The 22,628-nt window shown below is 35.4% G+C and overlaps 1 protein-coding gene across 1 annotated transcript in view; it reads right to left on the reverse strand.

Annotated features, from left to right (window-relative positions):
- The window catches only part of SYT10 (synaptotagmin 10), a 64,964-nt gene that overhangs the window by 35,645 nt on the left and 6,691 nt on the right, over nt 1-22,628 (reverse strand). Inside the window, exon 2 of the mRNA XM_017851916.1 lies at nt 15,776-16,133. Coding sequence (XP_017707405.1) covers nt 15,776-16,133 — 358 coding nt within the window. The remainder of the gene's footprint in view (nt 1-15,775; nt 16,134-22,628) is intronic.

A 22,628-nucleotide genomic window follows, 5' to 3' on the forward strand; every position in this document is an offset into this window, starting at 1 on the left:
GTTGTGACCGCCAAAAATGAGTACATTTTCTTTTTTTTCAACATGCTATGGTCTTCAGAAACTCTAAGGATAAGAACAAATGTAGAATTTTAGAATTTGAGCCCAACAAAACAAGTTTTTAAAAATTCAGACTGAATTTCCTACAGTCACTATTACTACTCATCTAGTCAACATTTCCAGAATATTAAATATATAAGCTTACTAATGTCTTCTACATGTGACTTGCATTAAAGGTCTGCTTCTTTTATACTTCCTCCAAGCTTTCTGGCATGAACTGTGCCGTATCTCCTCAAAGCCAGGTCTTTTGTTATATTTCTCGTCAGCCTGTCCATCAGACTAATCATCAGTTCTTGGACTATAATTATTGTCTTGAATCTGATGGTTTCTCAGATAAATCCCAGCTACATAAACCTCTAGTCCCATATCTCTAAATTTCTAAGGAAGATTTCTAAACAGATGTCTTCATTTTGCCCCAAATGCAAGCAAACTCATCATTTTCTTCCTTTTGCTTGCAAATTCGTTCTTCATCCCACAATCTCTGACAATAGCACTAACATTTTTATCAGTCACTCATGCTTCCAAGCATGAAGTATGCTTTGAATCATTCTCCCTTTACACATAGCATTTACTCGGTTTTCTAAATCCTGTTGCTTTTCCTTTGAAACATCTCATATAATTATTCACTCCACTCCTTTTCTATTGCTATGGAGTCCAAATCCTTATCACTATATACTTTGCTTTCTCCAGTCACCTTCAGCTGGCTTTTTTTTTTCCTTCCAGCTCTGTCTTACACTTAATATCCAGGCAGTATACCCTCAGAACACTGATTTCAAAATACTTTGCTCACTTTTGTTGTCTATTGCAGCAGGTCTACACCTGTTACAGCACTAAGTAATATGGATGACATTGCATGATTAATATTTGATTCACTGATGTACAAATGAAGCTCGATTTCTTTTTTTTTTTTTTCAAGATGGGTTCTCACTCTGTCACCCAGGCTGAAGTTCAGTGACATGGTCTTGGCTCACTGCAACCTCGATCTCCCAGGTTCAAGCGATTCTCCTGCCTCAGGCTCCCAGGTAGCTGAGATTAGAGGTTCCCGCCACTGCACCTGGCTCATTTTTGTATTTTTAGTAGAGATGAGGTTTCACCATGTTGGCCAGGCTGGTCTCGAGCTCCTGATCTTAAGTGATCTGCCCACCTTGGCCTCCAAAGTGCTGGGATTACAGGCGTGAGAAGATTGACTTTTTTTTTTTTTCTTTTTTTTTTGGGACGGAGTCTCGCTCTGTCGCCCAGGCTGGAGTGCAGTGGCGCGATCTTGGCTCACTGCAAGCTCCACCTCCCGGGTTCATGCCATTCTCCTGCCTCAGCCTCCCGAGTAGCTGGGATTACAGGCACCTGCCACCACACCCGACTAATTTATTTTTTTGTATTTTTAGTAGAGACGGGGTTTCACCATGTTAGCCAGGATGGCCTTGATCTCCAGATCTCAAAGAAAAGTTTACAAATTAGTGACCATCGAGAAGTGAGATGCCTGGGCACAATACCATTTGAGAAGTAGTGACAGGAGCTGAGGATTTTGAACCTAGAAAGGAGAAGCAGTTGAAGAATAGGGTAAAGATGGATTAAGGCTAGCTGTCTTCTAATGCCCGAAGGACTGTCATGACAGCATTTAGGAATTTATGGAAGGGACAGAAGATAAATTTTAGCTTAATATAAAGGAACGTTTTAAGATCTAGAGCTCTCCAACACAGTGAAGTAGTGAATTTCCTCAAGCTGGAAATGTAGAACAAAGGTTAGATGCTGTAGAAAAACATTCCTGCCTCAAGTAAGATTTGGCCTCAAGTCTAGCATCTCACTTGAGGCAGGAAGCATTAAGTGTTTTCTAACCTTAAGTTTACTCTGTGATTCTTTGTCATTCTACAGTCCTTCAATAATTTTATGGGCCTAAATGTTTACAACGCAGCATCAATATTATGTGCATTAATATAATAGAATTTGTTAAAATCAGAATTATAAACTAAGGTGTTGCCAAGTTCATTCTCTTACATTTAATTTGCTTATTTACTTTAACTGTACTGAACTGTTGAGCAGTAATTCAAAAAACACCATAGAAAATGCTTAGGGCTGTATTGAAACTAATTCAACCTCTCTTTATGGTCCCCTTTCATAGAGATAAGGAGGACAAACCGAAATGAGCCGTGAGAGTATCAGTAGCTTTGCTTGTTTCTACTGTACTATTCACAGACCTCGCAAACATTTGTTTAAAGGACCTATGGTTCAGTACATACATTGCAAATTAAAGATTCATACTAGTAAAGTGGCGGAAGGGTGTCACAAGTGAAAGTAAACTGCAGTGTTTTTGAAAGATCTTGTCCTCCACATTCTGCTCAGCTTCACCCCCAGAATGAGAAGCTTTTAGTGTGCTGTTACAGAGAATTATATGGATAAAAGGAGAAAGCGTACGGAAAAATGATATTCCAATATCAGATTAGTGCTGAACTATGCCAAGAATTAGAATATGAAAAAAATAATGTCTAATACAATTTGGAAGAAAATAAAAAGGAATAATAAAAGATGGGGAAAAATAAAGAAATATACACTACAACATTTTCACGATAAAAAGTTAGGATGTCTTTGCTCTTCAGATTTTGCCAGTAAAAGCTAACACAGGAGTACTTATGATGTTGCAGGTATGGGTGTAAATTCTTTATCAATTCAACTGAGCCTCAGGTAACCCAATCAGGCACTCACTATTATGTTCCCAAATGAGGACACTGAGGCACAGAGAAGTGAAGTGAGTAATGTATTCAAAGTCTTGCTGGTAGGCAGGTGCTAACATTAAAATTTCACTGAGGCAGTCTGAGTCTAGTGGCCACACCTTTAGCCACCATGCTATATATACTGTTATATTAATGGTTATCCTATTTGAATAAATTACTTCAAAAATCAGTTATTCTACTAAATAACCATATAAAATATTAAAGTATCAATTTAATATTCATATATATGAATCAATATATATATTTATATGTTTTCCACTTAAATATTATATATAACATAATTATGTAATCCACTAAGATCTAAAGTTTATTTGGTTAAAATAGCTTGAGATATGTTTTAGAGGTTTTAACTTATTTGACTTGTTACCAAAAATTAGAAGGGAGCACAAATGTTTAATTTGTAAATGAAATTATGATGAGACACTGTGTACAAATTTCTTATTGAGTTTATAGTTATGATACATTTTATTAGAAATGACACATTTTGAAAATAGCAACAAAGTAAAATTTGTAAGGCGATTTGTGGTACATCATATTTTAAAAATGACTATTTTAAAATTTGACTATAATTGAAAAACTGTTACTATATAGAGAAACATACTAGAATTACTTTATCTCAGGTGAGAAAATTAGCCCCAATTTAAACTACACTGACTTTATGACTCAATATTTTAGTTTCTGTATGAGTATACCTGTCTTTGCTAACTTAAATCTTGAAGTGATTTGTTTCTTCAGATATATGTCACTCTATTGCATTAGGCATGACATGAAATGTATTTTGACCTTGAATCTACCCCAGATATTAAGGATCAGGAGCTTAAATTAGGGTTAGCAAAGGTCAGAGAGAATTTATGAAAATGAAAAGAATATAAAAAGGAATATAAGTGGTATATATTACTGTGAAATATTAAAAGGATCTAGTATAATCTAGTTTGCATATTCATTATTCTTAAGATATTTAGGATATTTTATTGAACAGAAAATCTAATATTCTTGCTAAAATCACTTTCAGTTATGCAACAAGCTTTTGATTTTTGGCAGCAAAACCCCTAAGAAGTTAATTCTTTATTTTTTTAATAGATTTATTCCATCATTTCACACTCCCTTGTGCTTTTCAATATTATAAAACTTCAATTTTCTATCCTCTGTGCCAAAATTAGTAATTTCTCCTTTATGACTCTTTTTATATTTTTGCAGCTGTAAAGCCCCTTATGAGAATAAAAAACTAGTAACATTTTTGTTCTAGTAAGTCAGTGTCCTAATTTAGGGTAAATAGCACATATTCTAAGTCACAGTTTAGTCAGTTAAGACAAGCTTTAATGAGTACAATGTTAAACTATTGCCATGACAACACAAATCTTTTTCTTCTGGATTTTGTTTTTTCTCTTTTATAATGACAGTGATTAGTGGCTATATAGTCTCACACAAATATCCAACCAATCACAGTGCAAGTTATTTGACTGTTACTAACCCCATGCTTATCCTTCAAACCTAGTATTAGGTTGGTGCAAAAGTAATTGCATTTTTTGCTGTTGAAAGTAATGGCAAAACCGCAATTATTTTGCACCAACCTAAATTCCATCTTATTCTTCAAACCTAGCACTGTCCAAGCATTCTCCCAGAGAAGGAAAAACTTTCCCCATCTAACCTGGAACTCTGAGGGTAGCTAGATATCATCAATATTAGTTGATGGCACTGGAATATAATGTATTAATATGGTCACTTTCAAATATTTACTACCAATAGATCCTTTTCTTCCAATAAAATCTGAGGCTAGAATTTGACTATGTAAAGACAGAGCTGCTTTGGTTGACATGTGGTTAGAGTCCCGGAAACTCACTGGAATATGAGCAAATTCTTCCCACCTATCAGAAGAAAGTGTTTAAAGATTTTTACGGAGAGATGAGGTGGAAAAAGTGCTGGACTAGAATCTGACTACAATTTGGTTCCAGCTTCCCTATGTAGTGAGGGCAAATTTGGCACATCACTTAACTTGTTTGAGCTTTATTTTTCTCATTTATAAAATGGTTCTTTTACAGTTTTTGAGAAGATTAAATGATATATTGTATATGACTTTCCCAGCTATCATTTTTCATATTGATGTTAGTTATTACTATTATAATTCAGGACACAAGGAGCTGAAGTGCAAATGCCGTAATGAACTCTAGTTTTGACAAAGTCAAATCTAGCCTTCCTGGGGATGTACAAAGTCATTTCTATGTAAGCATGTCCTGGACCACTACCCTGGGCTAAAGAGACCACCTGACTTCAAATCTCAGCATCTAATGGGAAACCTATATCCTCTTGCTCTAATTTGCAATGTCTCTACTATCTATTAAATTAACCTTAGATATTGCTTAAGAAATTACAGAAGAAAAGTAAAAATATCTTTAGCAGCTTTCTATTTATTTAATAATTAAATGTTTAAAAGAAATGTATCTCCATTTTAGTATTAAAATCTGCATCAGAAATTCTCATCATATATTCACTTAGATCCCGATTTCATAGTTAAAGAAGCTTGAGTAGCAAGACTAAATCAAGTTTCTGGTAAACAAAGATTTTATTCTCAGTTTCCTATTTTCTTCCATTCAACTTGAAACAAAGACAAGGTGATTCATTCATTACACAAATATCTGAGCATATACCATGCAAAAGACCATAAGGAAAGTAAACTGTATAAAATGCCACAGTGGATTTTTAAAAATAACCCATTGACCTCTATATTCTTAATCCCTTTTTGGAATGTTTTCTCACCTTATTTACCTGGTAGAAATTTGGCTTTTCCCCAAGGACATCATTTCCTATGCGTTCCTCTCACATGGTGGCTGTTATTTCCCATGGCTCTTATTCCACCAGCTTGCCAGTGAAGTAACTGTTTCTTCTTGACCCCCATTACTACTTCACATCATTCTCTTTTTTGTTGTTGTTGAGACAGAGTCTCACTCTGTCACCCAGACTGGAGTGCAGTGGTATGATTTCAGTTCACAGCAACCTCCACCTCCCTGGTTCAAGCAATTCTCCTGACTCAGCCTCCCAAGTAGCTAGGATTAAAGCCACTACACCCGGCTAATTTTTTTGTATTTTTAGTAGAGAAGGAGTTTCACCATGTTGGCCAAACTGGCCTTGAACTCCTGACCTCAGGCAATCCACCCGCCTCAGCCTCTCAAAGTACTGGGATTACAGGTGTGAGCCACCAAGCCTGGCTCACACCATTCTCTTTTAAGCTACCACACCCATCTCTGAAGCTCAAGTCAAGAAATCACACTCCCATTACCACTTACTGTTAGTGATCTATTGATATTCAAAACCCTCTCTATAAAGTCTTCATTATCTTAGTCTTCTGGTTCATGAACATTCTCTTTTACAATGTTTCTGCTCTAATTCTGGCAATCAAAGTATTTCTTCCAACCCTTTGGCCTCAAGGTTCAATGAACTCCTCTCTTCCAATGATGTTCTCTACTTAACCTCAGTCACTATTATGTAAATAGCCAGATTTTGTCATCGTCAACTGCAAGCTCTCCACAACCGCAATTTCAGGCATGCTTCCCTCTGATCAACACTTCCTACCTTTTCAGGTTCCTTTAAGATGGAAGAAATAATGGTATGCTCTTGTGCTGAGAGTACTAATAAAAGAGAGGGGGAGAATTAATAATGCAAACATCAGAGAGGAGGATTCTTAGAAGTGACAGGAGGCAAAATGGGATCTAACATGAAAGTGGAGGGATTAGTTATAGATAGGTGCATTGATAGTTACCATAGTATCAATCAGGAAGGCACATATATGGGATAGATGCTGGTAAGAGGGTTGATGATGTGGTGGGAGTCTGTGGAAGGTTTCTGCCCTTTGCTTCAATTTTCTTAGTAAAATGGGAAGTAAGGTCATTAATTAAAACTGAAAACTGAGAATGAGGAAGAAGGTGATAGAAGTTTGAAAAAAGGTGAGAAGGCATAAAATGGTGTGGTTTGAATGTCCCTTCCAAAACTCACATGGAAACTTAATCCCTCATGTGGCAGTATTGAGAGGCAGAGCCTGTATTGTAAGATGTGACTAGGGCATAAGGGCTCTGCCCTCATAAATGGATTAAATCCATTCATGAATCAATGGATTAATGAGTTAATAGATTTGTGGATGATCACAGGGGTGCAGCTGCTGGCTTTATAAGAAGAGGAAGAGATTGCTGAGCTAGCATATTAGCATACTCTGCCCCTTTGCCTTGACATGTTCTGCACCACCTTGGGACTCTGCAGAGTCATCACCAGCAAGAAGACCCTTGACAGATGTGGCCCCTCAACCACAGACTTAAAAGCTTTTCTAACTGTAAGAAATAAATTCATTTTCTTTATAAATTATCCAGCTTCTGATATTCTGCTATGAGCAACAGAAAATGTATCAACACAATAGTCTTGTGACTCTCAAAGATTGAGAGGGAAAACAGATTTTTGTTTTAGCACTAGCTAGCTAAATGAGTAATGTGGTCATGAATTTCAAGTGGATTCATGAGAGTTGTTTATATTTTTTTCCAGTCATATTCACAGTCATTTTTTTCCCAGTCACATTGCACATGTGCAAGTGTACAGGTGACAGAGCAATGAATTCAGGGAGGGCTGTGGTTTTGCCCTGCAAATACAAAAATAGAAAGCAACAAGAGAATTGAGGATGTACACAAGAGTGGCTCTGATTGACCATGGAATTGAAACTGAGTAAAGAAGAAAAAAATAATAATATCAAGGATATAGGAATTATGACATAGTGACAGAATCAACAGATTGGAGGTTTTGGTGAGTTGGAAGGGTTGTCTGAATTGAGATGTAAAGTTAAAAGAACTTTCTATTCACCCCACTTTCTCTGTGCTGCTCTGTTTCTCTAACATATTTGCAGCAAAACTTTTTGAAAGAGTTAATTACAGTATATTCACTGTCCAGATTCTATTTAAACTTACTCTAATCAGTTTTTCATATACTGTACCACAATTGCTCTTCAAAATGTGAACAATGTCGCCCCCACATTGCTAAATTCAAACAGGTCCATTCACAATCATTCCACCCAGCCTTAGCACACTCCCTTGACAGCTACTCCCTCCTGGGAGCTTACTTACTCTCTTCACTTGGCTTCCAGGTTCCACCCTCCCAGATTCCCTCCTACTGTACTAGCCTCTACTTCTCAGTCCACCTGGCTGTTCCCAATCTCTCAACGCTCAGAAATTTATCCTTTTTCTTCTTTTTCCCATCTACTCTCAACTATTTGATGATATCATCTCCTGGCTGAGGACATAATCTACATGCTCAGGATCCCAAATTGATATACATATCACAGATTCACTTCAGAGTTCCAGAGTCATTATCTAGTTGCCCACTGAACTTGTCCACTTAGATTTCTAATAGAATCCTTAAATGCCACAGGTCCAGATCTCCTCTTCTTGCCTCTCAAACTCACTCCATTCACAGTCTCATCTGTCTCAACTTGATTTTCTCAGATGCTCAGTCCAACATCTTCAAGTCATTTTTGCTCTTCTTATTTCACTCACATGCCCCAGCTCATCTATCAGGATAGTCTGTTTCTTACACCCTCAAAATATATCCAGTCAGTTCTCACGAACATTATTAACTACCACTTCCCTGGTCTGAAACGTCATCACCCCTGACCTGGATTAGAGCCTCCTTAGTGGACTTTCTGCTTCTATCCTTGTGCCCTCCTCAATGTCTATTCTCAATACAGCAGGCAGAATCATATTTTAAAAAAAGGTCATGCCACTCCTTTGACTTCCTTTAGTGGCTTCCCATATTACTCAGAGTAAAAGCCAAAATAATGTAGCCCCTCTACCTCTGCTTTGTTTCCTAGATTTCTCTTGGTGGGAACATGTAGCGCAGGTTCTAGCTTCAGGGTTTTTGCAGCACCTGCCTCCTCTATATGAAAAGCCCTCCCAGACTCCTCAAGGCCTACCTCTCTACCACTTTGAGTCTTCACTCAATTTACCTTCTCAGGAAGATCTATCCTGACTACAATGTTTAAAATTGCAACACTGCCTCCCACTCAGACTTTCCAATCCCTTTATTTTGTGCTATAATTTTCTATAGGACTTATTACCTATTATAACCTCATATAATTTATAAGAATGTGTGTGTGTGGGGGGGAGACTTTTGACAGTTTTGTGCCAAATGTGTATCAAATTTCAAGAAAAATGTCTATGACATAAGTGTTCAATAAATATTGTTGAAGAAAGAAAATATTTTCTCTGAAAAATTTAGCCATGTAACTAAATAGCAATTGAATAATAATAATAAAAGCTAGAGAAACAACTAGTTTTCTTCTCAATTATTTAAAGAGGTGGCTAAAATCCATTCAGTAGTTTACCTTTATTCTATTCAAGAATTTACAGGCAATTGGTTCTTTAATAAATTTAATGAAATAAATGTTCACTTATTCTGAACTTAAAACCTTCAGATTATGAGAATAACGTACTGCCTATTGTGCTAAGGAGGCAATTCAGTTATTCTTAAAATACTTACTTTGACTTCTCTCCATGTTTAAAAAAGATATAAGATGTAAACATCACAAAACAATGATAAGCAATTGCTTTTGATGTAGCATTTATTTAAATAAATGTATATGAATTAATTAGCTTGGAAAATACTTCTTCATAGCTTTTGATCTACAGATAATGTTCTGAGAACATAACACATATATTACAAGAAAAGAAGTAAATATAGACTGAAGCCTTAAACATTAAAAAATTCTCAATAACAACTGGTCCAAAGAATAAATCCAAGAACTTATTTTTTAGCATTACTTGATTCCTAGAAGGTCATTTGACCATAATTCTAGCTCTGGATTTCTATGCTCAGTGTGCAATTTTATGCCTTCCTTTACTTTGTAATATGTTTCTGACTCTCATGAGCTTACCTCCTGGTGAGCTCAGCTAGGTTTTGGAGAAAAATAGTCATAGCTATACAACCGGGTTCATGTACCAGTCTTGACGACCCTTCGTCTGTGCCTCCACATCTCCTTGACCTTACTGCACATAGTGTATTGAAATTGCCTGTTTTCAGATTTGTCTTCCACTCTCCAAGACTTTCTTCTAAATTGTGGTCTTTATCATGGCAGAGACTAAGCATTATTCATCTTTTAATGTATTTCATCATAAACATTTGCTAGGAACTAAGAAAATGTATGTTGGAGTTTGTACGAAAATAATTTACCATACGATTCCTGTGACTAATAAAACCAAAATTCCCAAGCATTATTCATATTATATAGAAGACTAAGAAGCTGAGGTGGGAGGATTACTTGAGGCCAGGAATTCAAGACCAGCCTAGGTAACATTTTGAGACCTCATATCTCCAAAAATATTTTAAAAATTAGCCAGGCCTGGTGGTGCGTGCCTGTAGTCCTGGCAACTTGGGAGGCTGAGGCAGTCGGATCACTTGAACTAGGAGCTCAAGGCTGCAGAGAGCTATGATCATGCCACTGCACTTCTGGGCAACAAAGTGAGACCCTGTATCAAAACAACAACGACAGCAAAAAAGAACCGAATCAGTGTTTGTGTATAAGACAATATTTATAAGTGCCAGAAAACAAACTTCAAATTTCAATCATTTTGTTAAGGTTGTGACTCTGGCACAACCAAAGAGTTGTGTTCAAAGAGTCATCTCTTTTCAGAAAAGAAGCAAAGGTGTACACCTAATACATTTCTTTCATGAAGGGCATTATTTAACCACCTCAAGTTCCTGCAAAGCATGTTTTATGAACTTCTATCTCAGGGAGACAGATCTCAAGTCTTTCCATTGTTCTGGGCAAGTGTTGCTACTTGATACCCTAGCTAGCCATACATCTTTCAAACTCCTCCTTTTTGTAACATCTCATTTTTCATTCCTTACAGTGTTTTAGCATAGATAATTTCAATTTTAGCTATCTTTTCAGAGAAATTCAATTTTTTAAAACATTCTTACAGTAAAGTTAACTATGGAATCTCATTGTATGTATTTTAAATAATTTTCATTTTCTTATAATAATGTACATTAAGCATTCTTTCAGATACTATGCATGATGATTTTAAGCATTACTCTTTAATCAACCATAGCTAATTGTAAATATTGTAAATTCATCAGCACATATAAGTCAGTGATTTCTTCCCATGTATATTTTCCTGCTTTTGTTTCATGTTCAATTGTTTCTGCTATTACAGTTCCTAATTATTTTCAATAGGTACTTAGAATCCTAAAGTCTACATAATTCCTCGTCCTCAATACATTATTTTGCCAGTTACTATTCACCTTGTCTTTACACCATTAAAAAATGCACATAAAATTGATCCTCATACTCATCCCTGTGAGAATACTATCATTAACCTCTTTCTAATATGAACACAGTGTATCTCACCACTCATCAGCTGGTGTGGCTTTTAAAGATGATGTATTTAAAAAGGCAAAATGAAGTGTAAGATGATCAATCAATCAAAAGCATTCAACTGACACTTATATACCTACACACTGTTGGAAATTAGGAGGGCATAAAAGTAGGTTATACACCCTTGTTCTCTGAAAATTTAGCATCTCGTCTGGAAACAGCTGGAGCTCAATATTAAGATACAAAATAATTGCTAGGTTGTAATTAGCAATTACAGTTTTAACAGCATTGCTGTTTTAATATAGCAATTTGTTATTTAATACAGCAATAACAGCTTTAAATAATAAAGGATAATAGTTAATAATTGGGCAGATAAAGTTGGGCTCTCAGATGCATTTTCCTTAAAGATCTTACAGTACATAAAAACGAGATTGTTACTCCACACAAGGAAAGCAGAATGAACAAAAGCACACAGGCAAAGAGAGTCAGGTCTTTAGGAGGATGGTAAAAAGACCAAGCACCCTTCTAGTGAGCAACCATGGAAGATCAATGGGATAAACAAGATGAGGTCATTGAATTCATTTATTGATTCTTTTAATTCAGTAAGTTCACTTTGAGCTCCTACAGTGTTTTGTTAAGGGATCGAAAAGCAATATAGAAGTGAATACGGCAGCTTTTCTGCCTAAGAAAGCAGCATACAACTCTATATGTGGGGGTATATAGAACCAAAATGCTAATGGTAGCTTGGTATAATCATAGTATAACAGCCTTGAATGACTTTTAAAAGATTTGGACTAGACATGGAATTACTGAATTGCCACTTAATGTTTTTTTACAAGGGATCTTAGATTTTCCTTTACAAATTTTCTTACGTTTCTTTTGTTGTTGTTGTTGTTTTCTATTTCCTGATTTTTTATTACGCTTGAACATAATAAAAAGTAATTACAAAGTAGATATCTTCTCCTATAGTCTGTCTTATAAAATGTTGCCAGGTGAATTATCCTAAAACATAACACTTATCCATAGAACTCCTCTGCTACAAACACTTTTTGACAAGAGAGACTCTGAACATGTTGGCCATGATTTCAAGGTTTCACTATATTTCAATTTCAGCTGATTTTATCGTCCATTATTCCTTCACTTTACTCTCTTTTTTGATCAAAGTACCTTACCTGCTGTTTTCGCAGCAAAACTTCCTACTCTATGATTTTTCACATAATATGTTTCCATCTAGGATGCACGTCCTCTCCCAATTGCCACTTACATGAATTCCCAGTTTCCTTTGACTCAGCTTAATGGCTCTTCTACATGCCTTAGCTGGAAATAATGTTTCAATGTTCTGAATTCCACTTTCTCCATCACATAACTGGCATTTGTAATTCCTTATATCGGTATTGCATGTATTGTCTCCACATTATATTATAAATTTACAGAAGTGGTCACAGATCCTTAGAGTTTTCAGAGTGGAAGGAGTAGGATATATTGACTATACCCAGGATTAAATGTATGTTGAATAAGGTTATTGGATGCATAAACAATCAATCAAGATGATGCTTAAAGAATATTAGTAACGAAGAAATACATAAATGCCAGCTGGGTTTTTTGGTTGCCTGGCAGGCTGATAGGGCAAAATGTCCAGGTATTTGAAAAGGGAGACGAGAATTTGAGAAATGTGTGTTTCTAGCAATGCTGCTAACTTCTAGGCCCATCAGGATACTATTTAAATATAGAGACAAGTAAAACTTGAAAGACTATGATGTCTGAGCCAAATTAAAAGGAGTCCCAACAGACTGGAACTGTGACATACTAATAAGGTGAGGAAACAAAGTATTAAAGTTAAATTCAGTGTGTGTGTGTGCATCTGTGTGTGTGTGCATCTGTGTGTGTGTGTGTGCCTGTGCATGTAGGTTTGATTTTGCTACATCTCAGTGAAAAGTTGGCATATGAGCAGAATAATTTGACTCATAATAATGTACCCTCGATCTCTGTGTTCATGTGGACTACATAATGAACTCAGCAATTTCCTCTTCCTCTCTCTATAAAGGTAGTTTCTAGTAAGATTAAGTAATTAATGTAGATGAGGGTTTTGAGAACTAGAACTAATCATGTTTTCTGCAAGGAATTCATCCCAAGGCTAAACAGATTCAAATCATGACTCTAGTCATTCATGATAATGATATAAAATTCCAGATTTTTAATTGAGTAGGATAAACAGGAAGATGCTCTAACTCTCCAGCCTCCCAACTACCTGTCCTAAGCATACCTTGTAGCCAACATATTTAATTGCAGGAAAACTACATCCCCGTGGCATTTATGCTTAATTTGTGTTCTTCCAACTGGATAAATTTGAATTTTTACTCTTCCCAGCTGCATGACTTCAGGCAACTTTTTAAATCTCTCTGGGTTTCATTTAACTCACATGTAATGGGGATAATTAATAATACTCACTTCATGCAGGTTGGGGAAGGATTATCAGGAAGGGTGCCTTGGCATAGTGACAAAATTTCAAGTGCTCAAAATTCTTTTCTTCTTCTTCTTTCGCCAACCACCCATATGAACAATGAAAGTCAGAGGCAGGTGAAATGATATCAAATTTCTAGCAAAACTCTGAATGTGTGTTGCAGTTTTTCCTCTTAGAAAATATCAGATATACACAATCTAATTTTATGATTTTAAGGTTGAAATTTTATGTTTTCTGAGTTGTTCAATTTCACGTAATTACATAGCTAGCAAAACGAAGCCTTCGCTCACGTGTTTTCATTCTCCTCTAGCTAGGGATAATCAGACAAGTGGTCTCTTTATACTCAACAGAAAATATTTTGGAGACAGTATTTTGTTTTTCTGAGGTTCCAAAAAAACATTGATTACCTGAATTTGTCTTCATTGAGTATCCTTATATAATCTGTACATATCAGCTAAAGAGTTGAATAATTCTGAATGCTAAGCTAATATATATTCACAGTGGTTGGTATTTTTAAAATGTTTTGCAGATTAATTGAAGATTTTTACTCTGAAATTTCTGAATGTCTTAAGTCTTCGTGGCTATAAAATATCATATTTGGCCAAAGTTTTCAGGGATGGTAGTGATAATCAAGTAAATACATCAGGTAATTTTACAGCAGTTTTCCCCATAAGTATAGTGAGATCAATGTCTTGGAAAAAAGGAAGCTCCTCCCAAAGACATTTTTCCTCTATTTGTAAAACATGTAAAAAAAAGTGGTTTATTGGACAACTATTTTATAGTTCAATAAATATATACATAATTCAATAAATATATATAGTTCAATAAATATATAATAAAAATTAACGTGATATTTATTGGGTTACATTACACAAAATCATAAATAAGAAAATTTAAAATGAACCTAAATATCATTGCTCAGGAAAACTTGTCAAAATAAAACAGAATATGAGGCATTCCTTAGTTATAAAATTTAAGTAGCACAGAAAAGTGTAACATGAAAAGGACACCTCCATCCACCCTCCTTATCCCAAAGTTCCCTATCTCAAAGGTAACAATTATTCTTATCCCTCTGGAATATATTTGAGTAAGAAGTGGATTTATTTGTAGATACAATTCTCTTATTTACACAAAATACATATTGAACAGCCTTTCAATTCCAGTAACCAATATGTCCCAGTTTTTCAATTTGATAGATTTCGAAGCCCACAAAGTGTTACCATGTTGGAAAACATGGATGCACCTTCAGTTTAGAGAGATAAAAAAGTAAGATTAGGAAGTCAATCAGTTTGCAGGAAATAGCAGTTTCCTCTCAATAAGAGATCACTGATTACCCTACCCTAGAATAAAACTAGTTGCTACTTTTGGGAACCTGAGAAAAACTGCTCTCATGCAATTTGTTTTAAGAATTGAGGCCTATACTTAGCAGAAAAAAATGCCTCTTTACAAGAATCATTTTTTCCTGTACAGTTAATACAGTTAGAATATACTGTGGTGAATTAATTCCAACAAAGTTTTGCTGATTTTCCCAGGCTGAGTTAAAATGTATTTCCTTAAGGAAGTCCTTTTCTTCCTCCCTTTTATGTACACTCCTCCATATGCCCATGATATTTGGCTTCTTGTGGAACTTGTACTTTGCCCAGTTAAGAATCCGGTCTACATGAGCTCAAACACACAATGAAGTTTCATGTTTTTGGTATATGTGTTAAATAGTTGCAGACTAAATATGAATTTGTTAGTTGTGATTGTGAAATTCTAGATGATTCCTGATTGTATAGAGCCTCCATGATATGCATTTCAAATGGCTTTCTTAATATTTATTGGTTGAATTAAATTAAGTTGAAAGACTACAAGTAGCAGCTATCAACTGATGATATTTCAGAGGAGAAAGTTTAACAATAATCTGTAGTTACACAATTTTACTGAAACCTCACAGTCTGCTAAGCCCCTCTCATGGTCCTGCTCCCTGTTTGGCTTCTTTGTCCTTAGTTTCTCTCTCTCTGCCCCTATGTACTCTGTCCTACCCTTTCTCTCTTTATTTATCTATTTCCTATGTCTTTCCCATTTCTCCTGTTTATCTTTTCTTTTCTTCCAACTAAAGTTTTTCTCTCTTATGAAATTTCATACACACACAGACACACACACACACACACACACACCAGTTTTATATAGTTAATCTTTCCTTACCGAGATGATGACGTAGGCTCAGTAATTTGTCTTTGCACACGTGCATGTTTAATTAAATGTTCTTTTAAAGCAGTTTGGACTTCTGCTGGGATATCAGGGGAAGTGTGGCTGATTTTTATTGCAGGCTCAATAGCTTTTACGGCTGGCTTTTCATTTTCCTTAATTTCTTTTTTCTCTTCAGTCTCAAAAACTTCAGTAGGAGCACTTGAAATGCTCTGTGGAAGGGTAGTGACGTTGGAAGTCACAGGTTTGCTTTTCCAGCATGGCCAACACAGCTTCCAGAAGACAAAAAGTGAGACAACCAACAAGGCCAGTCCACAAAAGCTGACAACGACTGCTAACAGGCTGACCGAAATATCTGGAAAAATTATAATGTAAAATGATTAATTAATATTGTACATTAAAAGCAGAAATGAAAAGAAAATTTTACATCATAATTGTTATTATTTCCTGATTTAGAGTTTCAAAAACTCAATTTTAATTTATCTTTGTAGGAAGAAAAAGTTAATAATCATTCCTGGAAATTCTCAAAGGAGATAATTGAAAAGTTCCACTCCGGTAAAAATTCTAATTATATACAGGAAAATTATGATGTATGCATATTTCCAAGTACACTATGATGGGTCCAAGATTTTGCAAACTCCATTGATTCTTTCTGATAATTTTGTATTATTTTTGTTCCTAATTTCTCTGAATTTCTTGAGTCCTAAATTAATCAATGAATTGTGCTCTGGTCTGAATTTTTGTATCATCCCCAAAATTCATATGCTGACATCCTAATCCCCAAGGCCATGGGATTAGGAGGTGGGACCTCTAGGGAGGACATTAGGTAGAGAGTGAAGTCTTCATGAGTAGGATTAGTGTCCTTATAAAGTAGGCTAAGGGAGCTCTTCTGCCCTTCCACCATGTGAGGACATAGCAAGAAGGTGTCATCTATGAACCAGGAAATGGGCCCACAGGACTAGTGCAGGCATTCTCCATGGGGACTTGACCCTGTACATTTTGCAATATAGAGAAGGATAAAATTTTTGTTTATTGAAGATGTCAAGCTTTTTCCTCAAAGAAGGGGAAACTGATATATCATTTCTTAAGGATGGGGATTGGTCAAGATTCCATCATAATTACAATCTTGTAGCTCCTTGCATCCAGAGACATAAGACATGGGGGAAAGGGAATTCTGCTTAATAGAAAATAGTGCAAGAAGTTAGATTAAGTAGAATTTTATCCTGAAAAATAAAACTAAAATTATGTAAGCAAGCTTAGTGTCTTTTATTTATGTTTTGCATTGCTTGCCATAGCAATTATGACTAATCATTAATAGTATTAAACATGAAATCAAGTGCTTAATGCATTCTTCATGACATATTTTTCCCCCAATAACAAGCTTTGTTTAACAAAATAAAAAAAAACCTATCAAAAGATTGAGTGAGGATCTACGAAAATTTATAAAGTCAACAAAAATTTTTAAAGACATTTTCATATTTGTGATTCATTTAACTATGACATGGAGTACACATTTAATTCAAAGAAAAATGAGTGGTCCCAGAAACATTTTAAATCAAGGTGTTGAAATGAAAATATGCATTTCAGAACTAACATTTTGGCTAAGAAGAAGACAGAAGTGAAGGCAAGACTGGAAGAGGAAATACTAGTTAATAGATTACAACAGCTATCCTTGTGAGAGACTGTAGTGGTTCTGAACCAGGGTTGCTGAAATGGGAAAGAAAAGATTCCAGAGAAAATCAAAGCCCTAGTGAAGGAGTGTGAAGATTAAAAAGGACAAGAATGTGATTCACTGGGATGATGAAGTAAGGAACACAATGATTTCAATTTTCGTTGTATTGAGTTTGAAGTACTTACAGTCATGCAAGTAGAAATTTTGAGTAGGCTATTGGTCATGCATAAATGCAAGTTAAATAAATTGCAACTAATTTAACTTCCTTAAGTAGTGGGATCTGAATCCATAGAAGATAAATGTTCTTTAACACAATTCTGAGTACACCAATATTTAAAGAAAAAGAGTTTTAAGGAATAAGAAACCTGTACAGAAGAATGGGGAAAAGGAGAAAGAAAGATATGGAAAAAAATCAGGTCATTCGGTTTTCACAGAAGCTAGGAGAATATTTTAAGAAATGATAGTGTAGATCATTAAAATAAGTTCAATTAAAACAAGAGTTGAGAAGTGACCATTAACCTTAACAAGTATATCTTTAGTGAATTCTATGAGACCAGTGAAGCAGTCGTTGTGTTAACCAGATTACTGTGGATTAAGAAATGACTGGCGGCCCGGCGTGGTGGCTCACGCCTGTAATCCCAGCACTTTGGGAGGCCGAGACGGGCGGATCACGAGGTCAGGAGATCGAGACCATCCTGGTTACCACGCTGAAATCCCGATTCTACCAAAAACACAAAAAATTAGCCGGGCATGGTGGCAGGCGCCTGTAGTCCCACCTACTCGGGAGGCTGAGGCTACTCGGGAGGCTGAGGCAGGAGAATGGCGTGAACCCGGAGGGCGGAGCTTGCAGTGAGGCGAGAGTGTGCCACTGCTCTCCAGCCTGGGCCACAGAGCAAACTCCGTCTCAAAAAAAAAAAAAAAAAAAAAAAAAAAGGGGAGGGTGGGGGGGGGGGGGAGGGGGGCCCCGCCCCCCCCCCCGGGGCCCAAAAAAAACCCCCCCCCAAAAAAAAAAAAAAAAAAAAAAAAAAAAAAAGAGGAAGTGACTGGTAGTGCGGAAGTGGACTCTGTGAGAATAGATAATTCCTTCAAGAAATTATACCTAGGAAAGGAGGAGAGAGAGGGAGCAATAACTACAGCAGCACATGGAGTTCATGAAGGTGTTTTTATTCCGATGTGCAATACCTCAGCATGCTTCAGAATAATGAGAAGGAATCAGTGGACAAGAAAGGATAGGCAGTTAAGCAGAATAATTAACAGTTAAGTCCCATAAAAGGTGACAACGGATGAGGTCTGAAGCAAAGATCAAAGAATTGGATTGCTTCTTTCTTTGTAAGAAAGAGAATTGTTCTGGATGCCAGTAAGGTTGTAGGTCTGGAGGCAGGAAGTCAAGTGAATTCTTATTTATAACTAGTATTTTTCTCTCCAAAGGAGGAGTTAGGGTTAACTGCCAATTATGTTGGAATATTTGGGAATAGTTTGGGATATCTGAAGAGCGTGACAACAATTTGAAATAGAAACTATAGAGAATAGGGAAAAATTGAATAGGGAAACATCAGATGCCTGGTCAGAATATACATTTCTTTTGAAATTAGAGACTAATAAAGTGATGCTAGTCTGCCTGGTTTTAAAATCTTCTAAACATTCAGCAGCTTTGGTGTAGGGGCAGAGAGACAAATACATTCATCCATGGATGAGGTTTTTGATTTGTTTGTTTTTCCAGAAAAGTGTGATAGACCACAAAGGAGAGAGTGTATTGGACAGATAAAATGATGCATCATAAGTATGATGCCATATTTATTGAAAGAAAATTCAGAGATAAATAGGAAAGTTAATAGACTGGAGTTTCTAAATGAGAAAGATGAACTCATAGGAGATTTTGGTTGGGGATTGAAATATTTGGATTTACAATGCTATGGTAGTATCGTTCACCGTAATGACAAGGGTTTGAGTATGATCATAAAAGAAAAGAGGTAAGGTAGACTAGAGAAGATCACTGGAGGAAGGTGGCCAATCACCAGGAGAGATGAATAAGAATGTCCTAGCTTTTCTACATGGACTTTCAAGTTACCCATTCCAATGGGCAAACTTGATGACTAGGCTCTCTAGCTCTAATTTTCAGTGTCTCCAGATAATTCAAAAGAATCCATTACGTAACATTCATCCTATTATATCTGGAAAGATTAAGAGTTAATGAAATATACAGCAATTAGATTAGGCTCTGAGATAATTAGGTTTAAAATTGCTCAGACTCTGGTTTGATTACATACATATGCATAAACATTATTCTGCCACTGTCTGTCCATACGTCTGTCAGTCTATCTGACTATGTATCTCTACCTAATTTTAGTTAGAAACATTTTACTCTTTTGTCATGTCTTAATATCCCAAAATAAAGTGACACAGTTAGGAAAACTGAGAAAAGATCACTGTCATCAGAAAATACAGGGAACTTCTAAAATGCGAATTCCTCAGAAACTTTTAGTATAGCAGAACTTTGCTAAAGTCTGTATAACCAGGCCATAACATTTGCATGATCTTGTCCACTGAGACTTAAAAATACTGCTGGGTCCAATTACCTACTACTCATGCAGCTAACTATGATCATGCAGAAAAGTACAGGACAAGTGTCCTGTTCTCAAATCCAATTACCACTGCTTGAATTGATACTCTTCTCTGTGTCTCTCTGTATCTTTTAAAAAATTTTAAAATTCTAGTTCATTTTAACTTTTCAAACTGTACAAAATGTGATTTCCAATCATTAATCAGAAATTAATATAATTTATTTCATCGATATTCCAAGCCTTTTGTTTCTTTCCTGCTCCCTGTTGTTGCCTGACCACACTACATGTTTGCTTATGGCAACATTTCACAGAGAAAGAGGGGCAATAAAACTCAAATCAGCAACTCTTAGTCAAAGACGAAATTTTGGGATTATCTCTGAAGTTAATTTATTTATACTATACATCTGATATTACCATTATAATAATTAGGGCATGCTTCTGATTTCTATAACAAGGGACCAAATTAATAGTGACTGAAACAAGATAGTTTATTTCTCTTTCATGTGAAATGAGACTGTCCCAGCATAAACAGGCCACAGCAGATTTATCAACCCCAAGGTGCCTGGAATTCTGGTTTTACATTTTTGCTTTGCTATTAAAAGGTCTTTGCTTCTCTTTAACGTCCAAAATGGCAAGGTACTATGTCCATATTTCAGGCAGCTGGATGGAAGAAGAAGATGGAAAAAGGGAAGGTGAAGGTATGTCATTTCATTTTAAAAGTACAAATTTGAAGTTGTGCACATCACTGCTAACTTCCCAAGGGTCAGGACTTAGTCATGAGGGCTATACCAAACTGGAAGGAGACGGAAAAATGTTCTTTTAAAATGTTTTATGCTGCCATATTCTTAAAAAAAATAAGAGATCCTATTGTTGTGAAGTAGAAGCAGGAGATGAATATTGGGAAGCAACTAGTAGTCGCTTTCTCATCTATAAATCTAATACATAATATAATCAATCACCAACAATCCTTGCATGTTGCCTCTTATAATGCCCATTTTAAATGTATTGATCTTTGCCTTTCTCTTGAATTTCAATACATGATACAAATTATATTAATACTATATTTAATCCATTATCAAATACATACTTTAATACATTTTGCATTTTTGAAATCAGGATGTTATCTTAGTGTTGATGGCTTGTCACAATAGCTAATAGCCAGGCAATAATTGTGTCACAATTTTCGTTGTGTATGTGCTAAAGCAAAAACATCAGCATCAAAATTCATAGAAATCTAAGTGGCTCGTAAGAGAATATTGGAGAAAATACTGAAGCATATCCTTTAACCTTACAAGCCAAATTTTTGGAAATGTGTGGTGAAGGTGGTGAGTCAGATGTATTTAGAAATACTGATAACATCCCACATATTTGCACAGTTAGCTTTAGAGCACAGTACCATTGGCCTGTATATCTTTTATGAATTCTTTTAAGAAAAAATGTATCATTAACACTTTTTATGGCATAGAATGTGAAATGTATGGAAAAGCAAGGGCATCATTAATTCTGAATAAAAAAGCCGTTCAGAAGAATCAGACTCAGAATTTTAGTTTTAAAATCACTTTTAACCTATGTATTTATTTTATGTTTTCCTTCTATATTTGTGCCAGAGTGATATAAGATTTCTTTAAAAGTCTAATTAAGTTTTAAAAGAGGTTATTTCTATATATATAAAATAAAAATCCCATGTGATTAAAAAGCATTGTGCCATAGTTTATTTGGCAACATTCTCTTTCCTTTCTTGGTGCCACATAAAATAATGGTGCATCTTATAATAAAGGCATCTCCGATTTGATAAAACATGGTACCAAATATGGTGTTCAAATATCTAAATTTATTAAAAAGCTTTACATATGCTCATAATTGAGTAAATTATTTATAATTTGTGACTGTATATTACTCATATATTTACATTAACTTGAACATCACAGATAGCATCACATACATTTAATTGATGGCACTAGTACATTTAATTCTTGGCACAGTGTCTTTCACATAGTAAGTGCTCAATAAATATTGCTTGAATAAAAGCATAATCCTAAAACCACTTCTCAGGTACATTAACAGCTCATATTGTAACAGATTAGAAATGATAGGCTTCTGAATATTGTTTTGTCCATTAGTCCTATAAATTCATGACTACTAAAACATCACTAAGGGAATAAAATTAATGAATACTGAAGAGAAAACAATAGTCCTTTTTAATTAAGACAATTTTGTGGTATGGACAAATTGACATTTACAAGGTTTTAAAAATTGACTGTTATGTTTTCTAGTCGACAATGGAATAATAAATTAGATACTAGATCATAACATACATCAAGGTCCATCTAAGTAAAAAAAAGGTCATTAATATTGATTCCTTTCTATTCTCCTTAAGATGATTCCCCCCTTCTGGCTCCAAGGCCATTACAGCACAATTCTGTAAAGAAACAAAGGTGTTAAAGACTTTTATTAATTTCTGGTAATAAACCCATAAGAGCTTCCACTTTTTTCCCTGGATAGTCTACGTGAGGCATGTTGATGTCAGCTCTTATAGCTTCAGTGACTACTTAGGATGTATTTAACATTATGAAGAAGAAGAAAATTATCCTATAAAATAATAAAAGAAGCCATCTCT

Source organism: Rhinopithecus bieti, unplaced genomic scaffold (assembly GCF_001698545.2).
Source record: "Rhinopithecus bieti isolate Rb0 unplaced genomic scaffold, ASM169854v2 scaffold_35312, whole genome shotgun sequence".
In the NCBI taxonomy this organism is placed as follows: domain Eukaryota; kingdom Metazoa; phylum Chordata; class Mammalia; order Primates; family Cercopithecidae; genus Rhinopithecus; species Rhinopithecus bieti.